This window comes from Vombatus ursinus, unplaced genomic scaffold (genome assembly GCF_900497805.2).
Source record: "Vombatus ursinus unplaced genomic scaffold, bare-nosed wombat genome assembly UNPS02014794.1, whole genome shotgun sequence".
NCBI lineage: Eukaryota > Metazoa > Chordata > Mammalia > Diprotodontia > Vombatidae > Vombatus > Vombatus ursinus.
The window spans coordinates 17,141,595-17,161,100 of record NW_020954572.1 but is presented as its reverse complement, the minus strand read 5'-3'; the positions used below and the strand labels follow the sequence as shown (position 1 = coordinate 17,161,100).

At 39.0% G+C, this 19,506-nt stretch overlaps 1 protein-coding gene across 2 annotated transcripts; it reads left to right on the top strand.

The window, feature by feature from the left end:
* Positions 1-6,733: 6,733 nt before the first annotated feature.
* On the top strand, positions 6,734-16,649 carry B2M (beta-2-microglobulin). 2 transcript variants are annotated; one of them, XM_027869927.1, is made up of 4 exons: positions 6,734-6,864; positions 12,540-12,818; positions 13,761-13,778; positions 15,898-16,649. In XM_027869927.1, exons 1-3 carry the CDS (start codon positions 6,795-6,797, stop codon positions 13,775-13,777), a joined length of 366 nt encoding a protein of 121 aa, XP_027725728.1. In that variant the 5' UTR covers positions 6,734-6,794; the 3' UTR covers position 13,778; positions 15,898-16,649. The 2 variants fall into 2 exon arrangements, with proteins under 2 accessions (XP_027725728.1, XP_027725727.1); XM_027869926.1 differs by having other exon boundaries at positions 13,761-13,792.
* The last annotated feature ends 2,857 nt before the right edge of the window (positions 16,650-19,506 follow it).

Here is a 19,506-nt window from a genome sequence, read left to right as displayed (position 1 = left end):
AGGTGCGTGGCAGTTTCAGGCCCAGATAGGCCCTCCCCACAGCTTATTATTTTGCCTCAAGTCTTGTCTAGTGCTTTGCCCCCAGATTACCTTCTCTGTTACAGTTTTAACCAAGTGGGTTTGTCCCAGTTATGAATACAGTCTCATCTGGGAAAGAAAGTAACTGAAGGAGACCTGTAGAGGACTGGACTTGCCTTCTATGGCAAGAATATACTTTGGTGGGTAAGAAAGAGCTATTTGGACATAGTAATCTCCTTCAAAATAATATCTATGTATCCAAATTTTGCACTGATTTCCCTATGAGTGGAAAATAAATCCAAAGCCTATTCCATTCAGATTCTCAGAAGGAAAAGAAGAGGACACATCTCAAGATGACCAGTATCATGGAATAATAGACCTCTTTAACTGGAGACAGGAAGGCCTGGGTTCCAATCTTGTCTCTGACATTTACTGACTGGGTGAACATGGACAAATTAACCTCTCTGAGCCTCAGTTTCCTCATCTGAAAAAATGAGATAACATATATAAAGGACTTTACAAACTTTAAATGTATGTTTTTATTATTGCCTGGCTCACTGAATTGGTGTAAAGATTATTTAAGATAACAGCTAGTGCTTTAAGGTTTGCAAAGCACTGTATCTGTTATTTTATTTGATCCTCACCTCAACCTCGGGAGGTCGGTGCTATTATCTCCGTTTTACAGATAGGGAAACAAAAGCTAAGAAAGCTTAAGTGAATTGGCCAGATTCAAAGAGCTTGTAAGTGTCTGAGACAGGATTTGAACAGTGTGTCTCCTGGACTCCAAGTCTGATGCTCTATTTACTGCTTCACCTAGTTTTCTGTTCATAAAGTATTATGGCTACTTAAACCTTAAAGTATTATACAGATCAGAGCTTGTTACTAAGGAAGAATTACCTATAGTAACATTTATGTTAGGCAAATAACATTGAGGTTATTTCAATGTGCCTTGAGTTAAATTAAAGGCTAGATCGATATCATTAGCCCAAAACAGACATTTATTATATTCATCAATTTAATTTCTCTCTAATCCTAACCCAAAAATCTGGCCAGATCTCTTTTTGAGGCTTCTGTGTCAGTGTATGTTCATTCAGTCAACAAAGTAGCATGGGGTAGGAAGATTTGGGTTTGAGTGCTGTCTCTAACATGTATTTACTGTATAACCCTGAGCAAGTCACTTCCCTCTGATAGCTTATCTGTAAAATGAGGGGGTTGGACTCTGACTTCTAAGGTCCCTTCTGGGTCTAAATCTCTGATCTTAAGTATTTATTAAATGCCTACTTGGTGCAAAGTACTGTGCTAGAAATACAGAAAGTGAAACTGCATGTGCTCTCGCTCTCCTAGATTAAGTTAATTATTTATTAGTCATTATGAGAGTCACTGGAATGCATTAAAGGAGTCAGAATTGTTAACTCATAACAGTAATATGATGATCTTGGTATACTTATGAATGTTAATTATACCACATAAGACATTGAAGAGCTGTCTCTTTGTTACTCTTTTCTGAAACATCCCTATGTTAGGGTAGCTCTATTTTATAAAGAAAATGTGGCCTGAACCTAGTAATAATAGATCACATATGTAGCTTTAATGTTCACAAAGCACTTTATGTACATTATCTCATTGATTCTCACAACACCTAATCAAGTAAGTTGTTCAGTTATGTCCATCTCTTCGTGACCCTATTTGGGGTTTTCTTGGCAAAGATATTGGAGTGGTTTGCCATTTCCTTCTCTAGATCATTTTACAGATGAGGAATGGAGGTAAACAGGGTTAAGTGACTTACCCAGGGTCACATTTGAACTCAGGAAAATGAGTCTTCTTGACTTCAGACCTGGCAATCTATCTATTTTGTCACCCTTGTCAGGTAAGTACTTCAGGTATTATTACTCCCATTTTATAGGTGAGAAAATGAAAACTCAAGAAAGCTAAATGAATGGCTCATGATTATATAACTTGTATTTCAGAAGCAGGATTCAAACCTAGGTCTCTCCTGCCTCAAGGACCACTGACATTTTCCTTTATTCTGGGTTGCCCAGGAGCTAGTGTGTCACAGTTTAAGCTATCTAAGTTATGGAAGGGTGACCTGTTACTCCTTTGTGGTATGGACATATGCTATATTATAATGGGCTCGTACTCAAGATTTTGTAAGAGAAATGGTGAGGGTCAAATTGGAACTTGATTTTACTAAGAGGAATTGACAAGACTGTTCCTGCTTGGGTTCTATTGACTACAAATGTGATTTCATCCACAAACAAATGGATGAAGAGGGCTTGGAAGTCATCATAGATTGTCTCCTTATGACATTGTGATGACATGCTGATGTTACTCATAAGACTGACGAAAAGTTGGGGAGCATTGGAAGGAAATGTGAAGGAATGGAGTGGAAGGTAGGGTGGAAGAAGACTCAAGATCTCTGCTCTACTAAATGTTCCATAACCAGGTTCCATAACTAGTCCAGGCACTAGGAAGCTAGAAGCTCCAAAGTGGGAAGCAACAACTTGTGACTTGAGGTCTATTCTGATACTAATTACTGCCCATCCCACCACAATTCCTTTGTGTCATTCTTCCTCTCCCCCACCCCCCCAAAAAAAGTAATCTTTTTGTTTTTATATTTCCAGAGTATAGCACAGTGCATAGCAGGCAGTTAGAAGGGTTTGTTATCTCTTTCTAAAGAGGGAGCTACCATAGTCTCAGGGTATTTGGAAGGGAACCCTAAAAAGTTACCAAGTGGTAGATTGCCAAGGAACTTTCTATTAAATGAGTGATCTGGGTCCATTTTGTCACATCTATCAGATTAGGCACCTAGTTATATAACCCTATGCTTTCCATCCCCATGGCACTTGACCTTTCTAGCCATCAGAATTTACCAGTCCAAGTTACCTCCCTCAAAACTTGCCACTGTTACATGGCTATTACCAAAAAATGTCCAAGTACGTATACCTTAGGTTCCCACAAAAGCCCTCTGAAGTCATTGCACTTTTCTCCCAAACTTCCTGATTTCTCTGTGAGTTGGACTGGCTTTCTCTGGAAAACAATTGGTTGGGCTCTACGGAACTACACTGAACCTCAATTGTGCATTAGTCTTTCTCATGCTCTTTTTTATCACTTTGGTTTCTTTTCCCTTTCTTCCTAATCTTTTTGCCCCTTTTCTATTTTTAACCTGATAAAATAATAGCCATATGTAATTTCTTAAACTGTTTTCATGTAATCTCTTTACCATAGCCACTTACCCACTACATGACTGGAAATCAAAGTATGAGTTAAAAACTAAAACAAATTATAAAACCTTTTTTCTGGAGTTGGTCTAAACATTTCATTATGTTTGTGTATAATTGCTTCTTATGTGTCTTCTATGATGCATAAATTTCTAAGAGAGCGAAGTTTGAACTATAAAACCATAAAAAGAACTAGAAGGGATCTTAGAGGTCAGATAGTCAAAGTCTTTCCTTATAGATAAGGACAGTAGAGGTGACATGACATATCCAGTCACATAGCTAGTTAATTATAAAAGCAGGGACTCTTATTCTGTCTCCAACTACTCTATGGACTGAAACCCAGGTTTCATAAACCATTGTACAGGACTATTTCTACTACATTTAAACATATATATATATTTTTCCATGATATAATAGCCAGGGCCTTACTTGCCAAAAATAATGTTGTATCTTCTAGTATTTCCAGGAAAATTAGGAAACAATTTAGTCTATGAGTTTAGAATTCTTGAGGTTTTGAAAGAGTTAAAACCGTATTTAGGGATGTCTTAATTTATAACCTTAGGCATTGCAACAACAATCAACAACTATCCTGATATTCACAAATTCTGAATCGGGCTGGTAGAAAATAATATTATCTCATAATGGTTTTGTTTGGGCAGCTAGGTGGTACAATAGATAGAATACTGGGCTTGGAATCAGGAAGACTCATCTTCCTGACTTCAAATTCATTCTTAGACACTAGCTATGTGATCCTGGGCAAGTCACTTAACCCTCTTTGCCTTGGTTCCTCTTTTGGAAAATGAGCTAGAAAAGGAAATGGCAAACCATTCCGGTATCTTTGCTGAGAAAACCCCAAATGAGGTCATGAAGAGTTGGACATGATTCAACAACAAAATGATTTTATTTTTCTTCCCTGTGTGGTTTAACTGTGGCCTTCACAACAGTGATAATCAGAAAATCAGAATTTCAGTGTTATACAAGAGCTCAGACGCCATCTAGTCCAACCTGCAGCTGATTAAGAATCCCTTCTATAACATTCCCAACCAGTGGATGGCTAGCTTCTGCTTGAAGACCTTCCATGAGGAAATCTTGTTGACATTTAGTCATCTCGCCCTCCCTAGGGCCTCACAAACTATCCTCTTTTATTAATGTATTTTCGACTTTTGTGTGGAATAGAAGTAAAGCTTGCTAATTTGCAGGCTCTACTTTCTCTTTTGAAAATTGAGACATTTGCCTTTGTACAGTCCTGAAGAACTTCTCCAATTCTTTAAGATCTTTCCAAGATCATGGGTAGGAGCTCAATAATAACAACTGCCAGTTGTTTCAGTCCCCTAACAGGTAGTTCTTAGGAGTCTGGTGACTTAGATTGTGTCATCAGCTACCTTACTTGTCTTAGGTGTCTACCGCCTTGCTAACCATTTTTGTTATGTGTTTTTCAGGTCAAAGGCCATTCTCCATAGAAAATAAAACAAACAAACAAAAGCACCTAATAGTTCAGCCCTTTCACTGTTATCATCATCCTCATCCATGCTGAGCTTCAGTCCTATTCCTTCTTTGATTCTTTTCTTGTCCCCAATATGGCTTTTTTTTAAAAGTTATTTTTGTTGCTTGTGGCATTCATCACCAACCTATTCTTAATTTAGCATTATGCATACAATTCTTAGAAGACTATGCTACTTGACTTAAATAGAAATGTGTTTTGCATGGCTACACACATGTATAACCTAGGTTAGATTGCTTACCTTCTCAATTGGGGGGGAGAGGAGGGAGGGAGGGTGAGAATTTGGAACGCAAAATTTGAAAAAAAAAGAATGTTAAAATTGTTTTTATATGTAATTGGGGGAAAAATAAAATAATAATTTTTTAAAAGACCATCTCAGTTACTTTCCCTTGATTATTATGTCATATTTAAATATCTATAATCTGAAGATGTTAATGACTTCTTTAGGCAGTTCCCCATTTTTCCTCTTATCAGAACAATTTCTACTTATGTGTTCAGAATTTAATTCTTGAAAGTTTACCATTCCTCTTGGGCCTACTTCCCCCACAAAGTACTAAGTCGCTGGATCCTGCCCATCTTTCTTCTGAACTCTGAAATTTCTATTTCAGCAGTCAACTTCTTGTTGGTTGGAGTTAGGCCAAGAATAACAGTTCTTGTTGTTTCCTTCACTTTTTGAAGAATGAAATTATCATTAAGGCCACTAACAAATTTCTCTGCCTTTGCTACAATAGTATTCTCTTTTTAGGTTGACTATTTGTTTCCCCGGAACTCCTCATTTAATTTCAGCGTTTGTCCAAATGGCTATTTAACCTGGGCTGTCCTCTTCCTTGAGGATTTTGAAGAAAAAGAAATCTTTATTGTAGAGAATCATGGGATGTTTGTTAGAGATGAAAGGAAGTTTAGGAGACTGGCCCAATACCCTTAGTTTACAGATGAGAAAACAGAAACCTAGAGAGATGAAGGAACTTGTCCAAGGTCATGTATGTAGTAAAAAGACCTGAGTTCAAATCCTCACTTACACTTAGTAGCTGTAGAAACCTAGTCAAGTTCCTTAACTTTTCTTGGTCTCAGTTTGGTCATCTGAAAAATGGAGATAATAATAGCACCTACCTCACCCAGTTGATGTGAGGGTCAAATAATGTAATATGTAAGGCACTTTGCAAATATTAGAGCACTATATATATGCTAGCTATGAAAAGAGGTAGTGGTAAAGGTGGTGGGGGTGATGGTAGTGTTAGCAGTAGTAGTAGTAGTAGTGGTAAGTGGTAAGTGGCACAGGGGATTCAAATCCAAGTCTTCCATCTTCAAATACAGTTCCTGTCACATCACAGGCCCATTATTCCACCTGAAGTCCATCTTAAGCTAAATCTGGATGGTCATCTTCAGCTAAAATTGAGGCAGGGAGGCCTTTAAATTTCTTTTTTCTTTTCTTTTTTTTTTTTTTTGCAGTGGGAATAATTTGTAGAGCTGGGGTTCTTGACCTGGGGTCCCTGAACTAGGTTGAAAAAAAAAACCCATATTTTGACAATTGTATTTCAATGTAATTAGCTTCCTTTACAATACTATGTATTTTATGCAGTTTTAAGAGAGAGAAGAGAAGAGAAGGGGTCTATAGGCTTCCCCAGACTGCCAATGGAGCCCAGGACACCAAAAAGGTTAAGAACCCCTGTTAAAACCTACAGAGAAATCATACCCCAAATTCTGTCCTAGTAATCAAATTGACAAACTTCAGAGACCTTTGGCTGCGATTTGGAGGGGGAATTGTGTCTATGGTGAAGGGACAATATTTTTGACAATGCAATAATTAAAAAAAAAATCCATCCAGCTTCCCAGAATTGTCACACGAGGCGTGGTAGTTTCCAAGCAAACGAAAATGAAAGTATTGCGAAACCCGTTTTCTAACCTAGAGCAGAGCCTTTTGCCTGGAGACCAGTGACGCGCTGCTGTCATTCTCTGTGTTTATTGGCAAAGCCAGGCACTATATAAAAAGCCTGAGGGGAGCTCTTGCTCATTTGGCTAGAGGAGTTGAAAGAGAGCGCAGCGACTGTCTTTCGACGATGGCTCGCATCTTCCTTCTTGCCCTCCTGGGGCAATTTTGCTTCCTTCCCTACTTGGACGCTATTACAAGTAAGTGCCAATCTCGTTCTTTTTTTTCCTGCCCCTGAACCTAGCCCCAGAATGGGTCCCTGAGCCTGGAACTCGCCTGGATTTAGCCTACCTCCCCATCCCACTCCGCCCCATTCCTCCTCCCGGGATAGAAGAGGTCTTGTAGATTGGGGTCCAGGAGAGCTGGACCCTTTAGGATGTGCTGTTCCGGGAGCCAGAGCTGTTGGTTTCCTTCTCTTCCTGGCAGTACATGCTTAGAACTAGCCGGGAGTCACTTCGGATGTGGGCGAGGGTGTGGGGAAAGGTTTGGGAGGGTGAGGGGTTAGAGAAAGCCTGGAGGGGTGCAGTGGGAAGGTGTGGGGTTTCAGGATCCAAGTCATCCCAGGAACGGTTGGTTCACTGGATGCTTTCCTTTAACTTCTCCGGCTTTGTGACTAGGCGAGACTTCGGTTGTCTCTAATCCCCGAGGAAGGCAAGTCGGTGTCTCCCTCCTACTTTGAGTCTCTGAGCACTGGCAGGCAAAAAAGTGCAGTTGTGGAAGACAGTGGCAATATTACAGCCAAGGGGGTGGGGGAGTTGGGGAGTGAAAACAAGGGTGAGATGGGTGGCCCTGAGGTTTGGTGGAAGCACCACTTTGTAAGCGGAAGTCGCCACAACTTGCCTTTTGCTTGACGATAGGATCTCGATCTCGCTGTCTCTGCATCCTCCTGAAGTCCAGGGCAGCTCCTAACCTTCAGATCTAAACTATCCCGTGTGTGTGTGTGTGTGTGTGTGTGTGTGTGTGTGTGTGTGTGTGTGTGCGCGCGCGCGTGCGTGTGTGTGTAAATCCCGTGTATGTATATGTATGTATAACGCCTTCACCCAAGCCTCGACCTTTGATCGCCTCCCCACTTCTTCTGCATATTGTTCCCATTATCAGCCTATGTTCAATCTTTATCTCCTAATTCCTTACCTGTTGCCTACCAACACACTCAAGTGTTTTCCCACTCTTTAAAACAAATCAAAACAACAAAAAAAATCCTACCCAGATCCTCCCATCCTCACCATTGTCCTATCCCTCTCCTCTATTTCTCAACCAAATTCATAGGAAAAGCTTCACTTAGAAAACTCCACTTCCTCTCCTCTCCTCTCCATCTCCATCTCAATCTTCATCTCAATCTCAATCTCTCTCTCCCTTTTTTAACTTCCTAAAATCTGGTTGCCAACCTGCTCTCTCCAAAATTACTAATCTCCTAATTACCAAATCTTACTGCCTCTTCTTAATCCTCATTCTCACTGGCCTCTCTGCAGCATTTGACACTGCTGACCTCCTGGATACTTTCTCCTTTCTGGATTTCTCTTACTGTTCTCCTGGTTCTCTTCCTATTTGTCGGGGCATTCCTTCTTAGTCTTCTTTGTTGATTCATTGCTCAAGTCAGAATCACTAACTGTGGGTGTACCGCCAGTCTTGGTCCTTTTTTCTGTTTACACTTTCTCATTTGGTGTGACCATCAGCTCCTATGGGTTTTGATTAGCATTTTACTACACATGATTCCTAGATCATCCAACCCTAGTCTCTATCGGGAGCTCCAGTCCGTCATCAACTGCCTGCTGGGTATTTCCATCTGGATGTCCCTTAGACATCTCAAACTCAGCATGTCAAACACTATGCATTTATCATCTGTCATAATGCAGTCCTCTTCCAAATGACTCTATTACCACTATGCTTCCAGTCACCTATGCTTGCAGTCTTGCTTGTCATCCTCAACTCCTCATTCTCACCCAGCCTACATATTAAATCAGTTGTCAAATTTTTATCACTTCTATCTCCGCAAAATCTCTGGAATATGTCCCCTCCTCTCCACCCACATAGCCACTACCCTAATTTAGGCACTTCTCACCTCTCATTTGAAGGCTTCAATAGCCTCCTAATTTGTTTCCCTGCCTTCAGCCCCTCCCCATTGAAATCCATCCTCACCACACCCCTAAAGGGATTTTCCTAAAGTCTGATCATTTGACACCCCTCCCCTTCCTTCTTGCTCAGTAAACTCCAAAGGCTCCAAATTGCCTCTGAGATTTTAAAAAATAAAAATAAAATAAAGATAAAAACTTCCTGGAGGACATGGCATCTGAGCTGGATCTTGGAAATGGGTTAAGATGGTGAAGAAGTAGAGGAAAAAAATTTAGATTTATAGGTGTGGAAGTTTAGCATGAAAAGAAGGAGCTTATATCTCTCTCTGCCTTTTGGCTAAGAGCAAGATTTCACTTGTGGCTAGTGTTGGTCTACCTCCTGCCCTCCAGAAATCAGATAGTAGCATCTTCTAATCCTCAGTTAAGTTTAGCTGTCTTTTATTTCCTAAGCTTCTTTCAGTGGAGGTTCACCACTGGTCAAGTTCACCCATAGACCTAGAAGGAGAAAGTATGTTGGTTGACTACTTTTGAAAAGCTCATGCTCATTTCTGCAGCTCATCCACCACAATGAGCTGGCTTCATGGTAAAGCATATAGAAACCTGAGGGAAGTTTTGCAACCATGGGCTTGGAATTGATAAATAGAAAGTGTCTGTACGGATATGTTGTGGAATAAACAATGATGGATATTTATAGCTCAGGAGGAATTAAGCTGACGGCTAATATTTTACTTGTGAACTTAGAAATGGGGCTCGGCTGGGCTTTACTGCCTTCTGCTGAACTCTGGTGTTTAATTTTCAATTGTTTTGTCTTTGTTCTTTTCATTTAGATTGCTGTAGTTGTGTTTATTGTTTTCTTGGCTCTACTTCACTTTGCATCAGTTCATGTCTTTCCAAGCTTCTCTGTCTATATTTATCATATCCGTCATTTCTTTGAGCACAGTAATATTCTGTTACATTCAATTACCACAATTTGTTTAGCCATCCCCCATTTGGTGGGTGTTTACTATGACTTCGTTGTTTTTCAAGCTTTCTAAATCCCATTCAGTTTGGGGGAAATTAAAAACTAAACTCCTGTCTCTTATGGAACAGCTCCTGAAGCCTCCTCCTTTTTTTGTTAGTGGGAGGAAATGAGCCAATGGAAAGGGCTCCCAACAGATATCAGTATCTTAATAGAAGTCAGTGAGAGGCCCAGAGTTATTGGATAGTTGCTGGATCTGTGGAGGAGTTTTCCATACTGGGAAGTTCCCTGGATGTATTTAATCACAGGTCCAGATCTGTCCTACTCATTACTCTCCTCAAAAAGGAAGAAAAGGAGTTACAGAAAAATAGAAATAGCGTAGAACTTTTTAAAGTTGGGAAATAAATTTGTCCCTTGGTAAGCTATTTTTTTTCCTCTTTCACTTAAACAAAGAAAACTTTTTAAGTAAACATTTAAAACTTTATCTAGACTAGTCTAAATATAGCTGGCTTCCTGAGAATAAGATTTCTTTGAAAGAAAAAAATATATGTAGCCAAGCACTGAAAGTACTACATCAAGATAAATGTGAAATACATATAAAAGGCACGCTGTGAAAATTATTTTCGGTTCAATTAAAAATAAAAAAGAACTCACGCCATTCTTAAACAGTAAAAATAATGATTTTTTAATGTTTTATTTTGGTTGGAATGTAATTATTTACTTATTTTGGTTTGAAGGTCACTCTTAGAAAAAACCAGCCAATTCCCTTCTCTCTTCAACCTGTATCCTCAGCATTTAGAAAAAAAACTTTGTACTTTAGGACCCAAACTTTATATTGTTTTAGCATTATACTTTCTTTAGCTTTAGCCTGACCTAGGTCAGATAGTCTTTCTTTCTTCTCTTTCTTTCTTTCTCTCTCTTTCTTTTCTTTTTAAAATTTGAACTTAGCACCTCTCAACAAAAACATTCAAATGCATAAACACACACAAAATTATATATGAAACTGTAGCTGTTACTTATGTTTTATTTCAAAATGTGGGTACTGACTTTAAACGGAAAAAAATGCCCAGTTTGCTTTTGTGTTCCTTCTGAAGTTTTTTCATCTATTTTTTAGATTTTGTGGCTTTTTTTTTTTACATTTCCAGTGTGTTCATGTTTTGCTTGCTTTTGCTTTCTTTATCATTATGTAATATTTCACTGAATTCTTCATATAGGTCATTGAGAATTACAGAGCTAGTGCAACTCAAGTTGTCAAAATCTCAGAGTTGGAAGGGATCTCAGAGTTAATATAGCATAGGTTATGCCTGAACAGGATTCCTCTCTACAACCTGACCAATAGATAGAATTCTGCACTTGGAGTCAGGAAGACCTGAATTCAAATAATGCCCATTATTAGCTGTGTGACCAGATTAGTCACATACCTTCTGTTTCCTCGTCTTTTCTTTTTTCTTTTAAATAGTCTTTTATTTTTATTTATTTATTTTCCCCCCGATTACATGTAAAAACAATTTTTAACATTCATTTTTTTTTAATTTTGACTTCCAAATTCTCTCCCTCCCTACCCTTCCTTCTCCCTGAGATGGTAAGCAATTTTTTGACATAGGTTATACATGTGCAATCCAAAAAAAACCCCATATTTCCACATTAGTCATTCTGTGAAAGAAAACACAGACCAAAAAAAAAAAAATCAGTTTCCTCAGCTTTAAAATGAGAAGGTTGGACTCAGTGGGCTGTCTAAGGTTTCTTCTAGCTTGAAAACTATAATCTCATTGTTCTATGACCTACCAGATAAACTGTTTCCAGTCTCTTCTTGAACACCTGCTGTGATAGCAAACTCACATCCTGCCCAGGGAGCTTATTCTACTTTTGAACAGGTCTAATTGTTATGAAGTTTTCCCTTCTATCAAGCCAATTGGAGTGGGGAAAGACTGATTTGGTCAGACCTGTGCTTTAGGAAGATTATTTGGGAAGCTCTAGGTATGACTGATTTTGAGTTCTACTGTGCTCTAGGATTATCTTTCAAATATAACCAGGATTATGGCAGAGTACTATTCTGTCACCTTTTTTTTCTATTATAAATAATGCTTCTATGATTGTTTTCTGTACAATTAGTTATTTTCTTCTTGCAATAATATCTTTAGGTCCTAGTAGTGGGACCACTGAGTCAAGATCATGAACAATTTTGTAGCTTTTATTTTTATGCAGCTGCTGCTTTCAAAAAAAAATACACTGGTACAATCCTTTTTTTTGGTTAGATTACATAGTGCTTTTAGTGCGATTTTGTTGTTCGATTATTTCAGTCGTGTCTGACTCTTCCTGGCCCTATTTGGGGTTTTCCTTGGCAAAGATACTGGAGTGGTTTGCCATTTTCTGCTGCTCACTTTACAGATGAGGAAACTGAGGCAAACAGGGTTAAGTGACTTGTCCAGAGTGACACAGCTAGTAAGTGTCTGAGGCCAGACTTGAACTCAGGTAGATGAGTCTGACTCCAGGGCAGGCACTATCTACTGTGCCACCTAACTGCCCCACAATATGCTTTTAATCTGCATTACCATACTTTCTCCATTACTTTCTTAAGTCTAGAAATCAGCAAAACAATAAATCAAGTCCTGATGTATATAGTTTGCTGATTTCCAAGGTGGCAATACTCACACTGAAAATTTAACTATCAGCTCTCACAATAGCTAGAGCTGACTTCAGGACATACCTGTCCCTATCCAATGAAAGTGTATGCCTCCCCAAACTGGAGGTGAGGGTGATAGAAGAATGGCCAAAGCTTCTATTTGGGGCTCAACCATAGCAGGTCAAATAATCTATTTTTCATTTTCCTCTTTTTCGTGTTCCTCAGGTTCTCCCAAAGTTCAGGTTTATTCCCGCCACCCAACGGACAGTGTCAAAAAGAACTACATTAACTGCTATGTGTCAGGATTCCACCCACCCCAGATCACCATTGACCTGTTAAAAAATGGGCAAAAGATTGAAAATGTGGAGACATCTGACCTGTCCTTCAGCAACGACTGGACTTTCCATCGCCTCGTCTCTGCTCCTTTCGATCCGCACGATAAAAGTGAATATGCCTGTAGAGTTACCCATTCAACCCTCCGTGAGCCTAAAGAGGTTAAATGGGGTAAGTTCTGAGTTCTTCCTTCCCCAATTTTAGGCGGGTCCTTTGGTCTCTGAATAGATAATAGAAATAATAGAAAACTTTAGCAAGCACAAAGAATCTGATCATTAAAACCCTCCGTGGTGACATCACATGGGTTCAGTATGTGTTAGCAATCTTGGCTGAGCTGCTCTAATGCCCCAGTGTATTTATTGGCCTTGTGAATCCGTCATCCAAGGAGAGGGGAACCTGGAGAACAGAGGGCAGCAGCACTTACAAATGGTAAGCTTTAAGAAACTCAACATTGGAGCAGCTAGTTGTCGCAGTGGATAGAGCACCAGCACTGGAATCAGGAAGACCTGAGTTCAAATACAGCCTCAGACACTAGCTGTGTGACCCTGGGCAAGTCACCTAATCCTCCAAAAAAACAAACAAACAAAAAAATGCAGTATCTATGTTACGTATTATATTTTTAGTTTAAATTAAAATTCTTACTTGCTGTTAGCCTTTTATTTTGGCTATAGGCCTGTGTTCCTTTGAAGTACAACTTCTATAGCTATTCTTTATTCTCTTTTAGGAGGACAATTATGAAAGGGTTTTGCATATTTTTAGTTCGACATAGTATGTGGTATAAAATATATACATAAAGATATATGTATATGTAGGCTTCCATGAATGAATGAATGAAAAAGGGCAGTGCTACACAGTTTTGGCAATTTCACTCGTAGCACAGATTGTCAGAGAGGTCTGTGTCTCTCCCAGATCTTTGATATTCCTGTGTATGTGAATTTTTTGTTCTGATTTAGTAGGAACCTTGCCAAAAGCCTGTCTCTGCATTATTTCCCACATCCTTCACCCCCACCCCAAGTGAATTGCCACCATAGCTCCCCCAGTACTGCCCATGGTGGTTGTCTTTGATTTCTTCAAATGAAAGCTTAATGGATTTTTATCTCCTCTTTTTTACAGACCCAGAAAACAACTAACGTACGTAACGAAGGGTGAGCTGTTCACGTTGGACATTTGGAGGCTTGCTTTTTTCCCCTCTCATTCCAGTATCTTTTTTTTGCCACACAAGTTCACGGACTCTTCTAAAATCTATCCACAGACCTCAGGTTAAACACCCATTATGGAGAAGACGATGGTTGAGCTGGATCTTAAAGGAACAGAGGGCCTCTGTGAAGTGAAAGGAGGGAATACATGCCAAGCATGTGGGACAACCAGTGCAAAGGCATGGGGATGAAGGATGCCATTTGCCAGTTAAACTTAAAGTTCTCATTAGGATCCCAGGCTAGTTATAGTCAAATGATACCTTGTCATCAAACACAATGTCCAGGTAGTGACTTTATGTGAGGCAGCTAGGTGGTGCAGTGGATATTATGCTGGGCCTGGAGTCAAAAGACCTGGGTTCAAATCCTGCCTTACTAGCTATGTGACCCTGAGCAAGTCACTTCACCTTTGTCTGCCACAGTTTCCTCATGTGTAAGTTGAGATAATAACTAAACCGACCTCTCCAAGGTGAGGACCAAATGAGAAAATATTTGTTAAGGACTTTACAGATGCTAATTGCTGGCTATCATCATCATGAGCATTCAATGCTAACTCTAGTTCTGATGAGCTGGCTCTTTTACAAATGGTAACTAACTTGAAGTAGAAGCTGAGGCTGGACAACTCTAGAATTAGGCCTGGGAAGCCAGCTGTGTTTTGTAGTCTGAGACTTGCCTGCTCAACTCTGCCAGTTTCCTTTTGTTTCAAGGATAAAAAAGAAACACCTCTATTCAACTTTTAAAAACATCGGCCTCACTGAACATCACTCCCTGTTACCTGCTCTTTGGTCTAGCCAAACTGGTCTTCTTTTTTGTCTCTTCCTCCATTTCCCATTACACGGGCTGTGCTGTGTGCCTGAAAGCCTTCCCTCCTTACTCCCAGCTCATTGAGGAGGCCCCTCTTCAAGATGCATCTCAACCACTGTCTTCCCCAAAGGGGAATAGTTTTCACAAGGGTCTTCGAACTTGGGTAGGAAAAAAAGATACATACATCCTATTTTAGTTTCCTTTGAAATCTTATGTATTTTATTTTATGCATTTAAAAACCTTACTCTGGGGCAGCTAGGTGGTACAGTGGATAGAGCACTGGCCCTGGAGTCAGGAGGACCCGAGTTCAAATCCGGCCTCAGACCAAACACTTGACACTTACTAGCTGTGTGACCCTGGCAAGTCACTTAACCCCACTGCCTAAAAATAAAAATTAAAAAAACAAAACAAAACCTTATTCTGAGAAGGAGTCAGTAGACTTCATTAAACTGTCAAAGGGGTCCATGACACAAAAAAGGTTAAGAACTCTTGTTCTCCACGAAGCCTTTCCTGATCCCTCATCTGTTAGCATTGTCTCTTCTAGCCTACCTTGTATTTAATTACTTTTTATTTTTTTGTATTTATTCACTTTATGTTTGTGCTACATATACATATATGCACATATATGTACATTGTTAGTAGAGGCCCTTTCAATTTGAAAAATGTCATGAATATTTTATTGTTGATAAGAAAAATTGTGTAAAAATCTTGCTTATTTAACTTTTACATAGGATCAGTTATTTTTCATGACACATCAACATCAATAATTTTCATGGACAATTGTCTTTCTGTGATTTCCTAGAACTTTTTGATTAAATTTTTTTTGTTCATTTCTCTAAAGCAAAAGACTTCATATGATCTTGATTGCGGAGATGTCAAACCAATTCTTTGATTATACTTGGTTGTGTCCTAGCTTCTGAGAATAAGTCATTGAACTCCATCCTCTAATGAAGTATTATAGAGAATAAATCATAATGGGTAAAGAAAAAAAAGGAAGTACTATTATTATGTACACATATGTACCTATATGTAGCACAAATATAGTGAATAAATAGAAATATATTTGGGTGTGCGTATATATTTGTATGTAGATATGCTTATCCTCTTGCATTAGAGTATAAATAAACTCCTTACAAGGAGGCAGTTGTGCTTTGTAGTTATATCCCTAGTACTTAGCAAAGTGCCCAGCATATAGTAGGTGCTTTATAAGTGCTTATTTAATGGAATAATTGATTTTTTTTCTTCTTCCTTAGGCTTCAAGAAATCTGGCCTGAAATGGAAGGATTTTAAATATGCCTCTCTTTTCCTGAAATTATGCTTAAATAGGATTTGGCTTTAATTTAGCTAAATTTAATTTGAGTAGGTATGGAAATGCTAACAGTCTTCTTTAAAGTTTCACTTTGCTTATCTTCTATGCATTGTATCATGTAGGCATTTAGACATTGTAAGGAATATACACCTTTGAGAGAAGGGGGAAATGAATCTTGGGAGATTCAGTATTTGTTCCCTTTGTCAGTCCTAGATTATTCAGTTACTTCATGCAGAATGATTAATTAACTACATTATATTCTATAAGCATCTGAAACTGGCTGATAAACTCCTTGATACTCAGAATCTCGAACTCTTGACTGCTTCTGTGTTTAGAATTTTATAGGATAATTTGAATATAATGTTATCAGTATCACTGGGGGCTTTTTAACAGATAATAGAGTATGACCTTCACTCCTAGTGTAACTGCCAGATCCCAGCTCAATCAGTAACCCTACAAGCATTTACTAAGGACCAGAGTTCTGAAATGGCCAAAACATTCAGTATGTGCCCATCCCTGGAGGTGTCCTGAACCTTGCCTCTGTCAAAAAGTCAGTAAGAAAAAGCATAGTGGCAGCAATTTTTGTATTAACTGTTAATAGCATCTAAAAAGGAAACCCCTAAAATCTGCTTACCTAAATTTTGCTGTTACCTAAAATTTGCATGTTTCGATGAATAAAACAATTGTGAAACTGGGTGTGTAAGTTTCTCATTTAAGTTAAACTGATGGGCTGCTTTACTATGGGATGATGATACAGTACTGTAGTTTGGGGCAGCTTGGTGGCCCAGTGGATAGAACACCAGACCTGGAGTTAGAAGACTCATCTTCCTGAGTTCAAATCTGGCCTCAGACACTTATTAGCTATGTGACCCTGGGCAAGTCACTTAACTCAGTTTGCCTCAGTTTCCTCATCTGTAAAATGAGTTGGAGAAGGAAATAGTTAACCAACTACTCTAATGTCTTTCCTAAGAAAACCCCGAATAGGGTCTTGAAGACTGAAAAAATGACTGAACAACAACTGTAGTTTGAGATAAGAGAGGTTGTAGTGACCACAGAGGATGCACTTCTCTACAACCAATCCTACATGCAAACCAAACACTCAAGGGCAAGGTAAGCCACTGATGTCCCTAACTGCTCCTTACTGGAGAATGGACTTGCAGTGTTTTCTCCTGAGCCGGAGGTCCAAGCCTCTGTTTCTGGTAGTTCTCATTTCAGCGAGTCTCTCAGTGCATTTATGGACTTCAGACATTTACTGGTCAGAAGTTGGATATTTCCTAGAATGTGAATTTGATGACAGCTCTGTTCTTTGGACTCACTGTCAAAATGGAAGAGCCAAATCCACGTGGTGAAAGAATACACCGGAACAGGAAGATGTCTTTAGGAAATGGTTAGGAGCTTTTGCCTTTAGTACAAGAGATTTTTTTTTTTTTTGGATCAAATCATTGGATTGATGTCTTGGTATTGTGTAGTGCCTTCAGGTTTATACTTTACAAAGGGCCTTATCTCATTTGATTCTCACCACAACCCTGTGGGACAGAAGCTGTAGGTACTGTCAACTAGAGCTATAGCGATGGTGCTCTGGGCTGAACCTTCAGGTTGAACCTGAACAGACCACTTCACCTACTGCCTCAAGCAATCCTAAGATTATGTTTTAAAATAATTGCTGATTTGAACTGCCTGGGAGCTAAACTCACTGGGAGTTCCCTGTACTGATGAAATCATGTATTTCTTTTTTAAAAAAAGTATTTTTATTTTTTTCAATTACAGGTAAAGACATTGATTTTTATAAGATTTTGAGTTCTACATTATGAAATGCAAAATGGATGATTTTGATGACATTAAATTGAAATGTTTTTGCACAAACAAAGCCAATGTAACCAAGATTAGAAGAGAAGCAGAAAGCTGGGAAATAATTTTTACAGTCAGTGTCTCTGATAAAGGCCTCATTTCTAGAATATATAGAGAACTGAGTCAAATTTATAAGAATACAAGTCATTCCCCAATTGATAAATGGTCAAAGGATATGAACAGGCAGTTTTCAAGTGAAGAAATTAAAGCTATCTATAGTAAAAATAAATAAATAAAAGGGGATAGGGGGTGCGGCTAGGTTGCACAGTGGATAGAGAGCTGGCCCTGGAGTCAGGAGAACCTGAGTTCAAATCTGGCCTCAGATACTTACTAGCTATATGACCCTGGGCAAGTCACTTAATCTCAATTGCTTTCCACCCCCCCAAAAAAGCTATCTATAGTCATATGAAAAAGTGCTCTAAATCACCATTGATTAGAGAAATGTAAATCAAAACAACTCTGAGGTAGCACAATCACACCTATCAGATTGACTAACATGACAAAACAGGAAAATGATAAATATTGAGGAAGATTTGGGAAAATTGGAACACTAATGTATTGTTGGAGTTGTGAACTAATCCAACCATTCTGGAGAGCAATTTGAAATGATGCTCAAAAGGCTATAAAACTGTGCATACCCTTTGACACAGCAATACCACTTCTAGATCTGTGTCCCAAAAAGATCATAAAAATGGGAAAAGGACCCACGTGTACAAAAATATTTATAGCAGCTCATTTTGTGGTGGCAAAGAATTGGAATTTGAGGGGATGCCCATCAGTTGGGGAATGGCTGAACAAGTTGTGGTATATGAACGTAATGGAATACTATTGTGTTATAAGAAATGATGAGCAGGTGGACTTCAGAAAAACCTGGAAAGACTTGTATGAACTGATGCTGAGTGAAGTGAGCAGAACCAGAAGAACATTATACACAGTCACAGCCACGTTGTACGATGATTAACTTTTTTTTGGTGAGGCAGTCAGGGTTAATTGACTTGCCAAGGGTCACACAGGTAGTAAGTATCATGTGTCTGAGGCCAGACTCGAACTCAGGTCCTCCTAAGTCCAGAGCCAGTGCTTTATCCGCTTCGCCATCTAGCTGCCCCTTGTGATGACTAACTTTCATAGACTTGGCTCTTCTCAGCAATGCAAAGATCTAAGACAACTCCAAGACACTTGTGATGGAAAATGCTATACACATCCAGAGAAAGAACTTTGGAGTCTGAAAGCAGATCGAAGCATACTATTTGATCTCTCTTTTTCTTCTTTCTTGTGGTTCCTCCCATTGGTTTTAATACTTCTTTACAACATGACTAACGTGAAAATATGTTTAATATGAATGTATATGTAGAGCCTCTATCAGATTGCATGCCATCTTGGGGAGAAGGGAGGGAAGGGGAGAAAATTTAAAACTCAAAATGTTATAGAAGTGAATGTTGAAAACTAAAAATAAACTAATAAATTAAAAATAAAAAAATAATTTTTATCTTTTTTTTTATGGTTAGGCAATGGGGTTAAGTGACTTGCCAAGGGTCACACAGCTAGTAAGTGTCAAGTGTCTGAGGCCAGATTTGAACTCAGGTCCTCCTGACTCCAAGGCTGGAGCTCAATCCACTGTGCCACCTAGCTGCCCCCCGAAAAAGATTTTTAGTCCCAAATTTTTCTCCCTCTCTCCTTCCTCTCTTTCCTCTCCAAGATGGCAAAC

What these genes read in the sequence shown, in the direction of transcription:
- B2M (XM_027869927.1), top strand. Translation starts at nt 6,795, where the DNA reads ATGGCTCGCATCTTCCTTCTTGCCCTCCTGGGGCAATTTTGCTTCCTT. An exon ending in CTACTTGGACGCTATTACAA is followed by an intron (nt 6,865 to 12,539) that starts GTAAGTGCCAAT and finishes CGTGTTCCTCAG; the next exon opens with GTTCTCCCAAAGTTCAGGTT.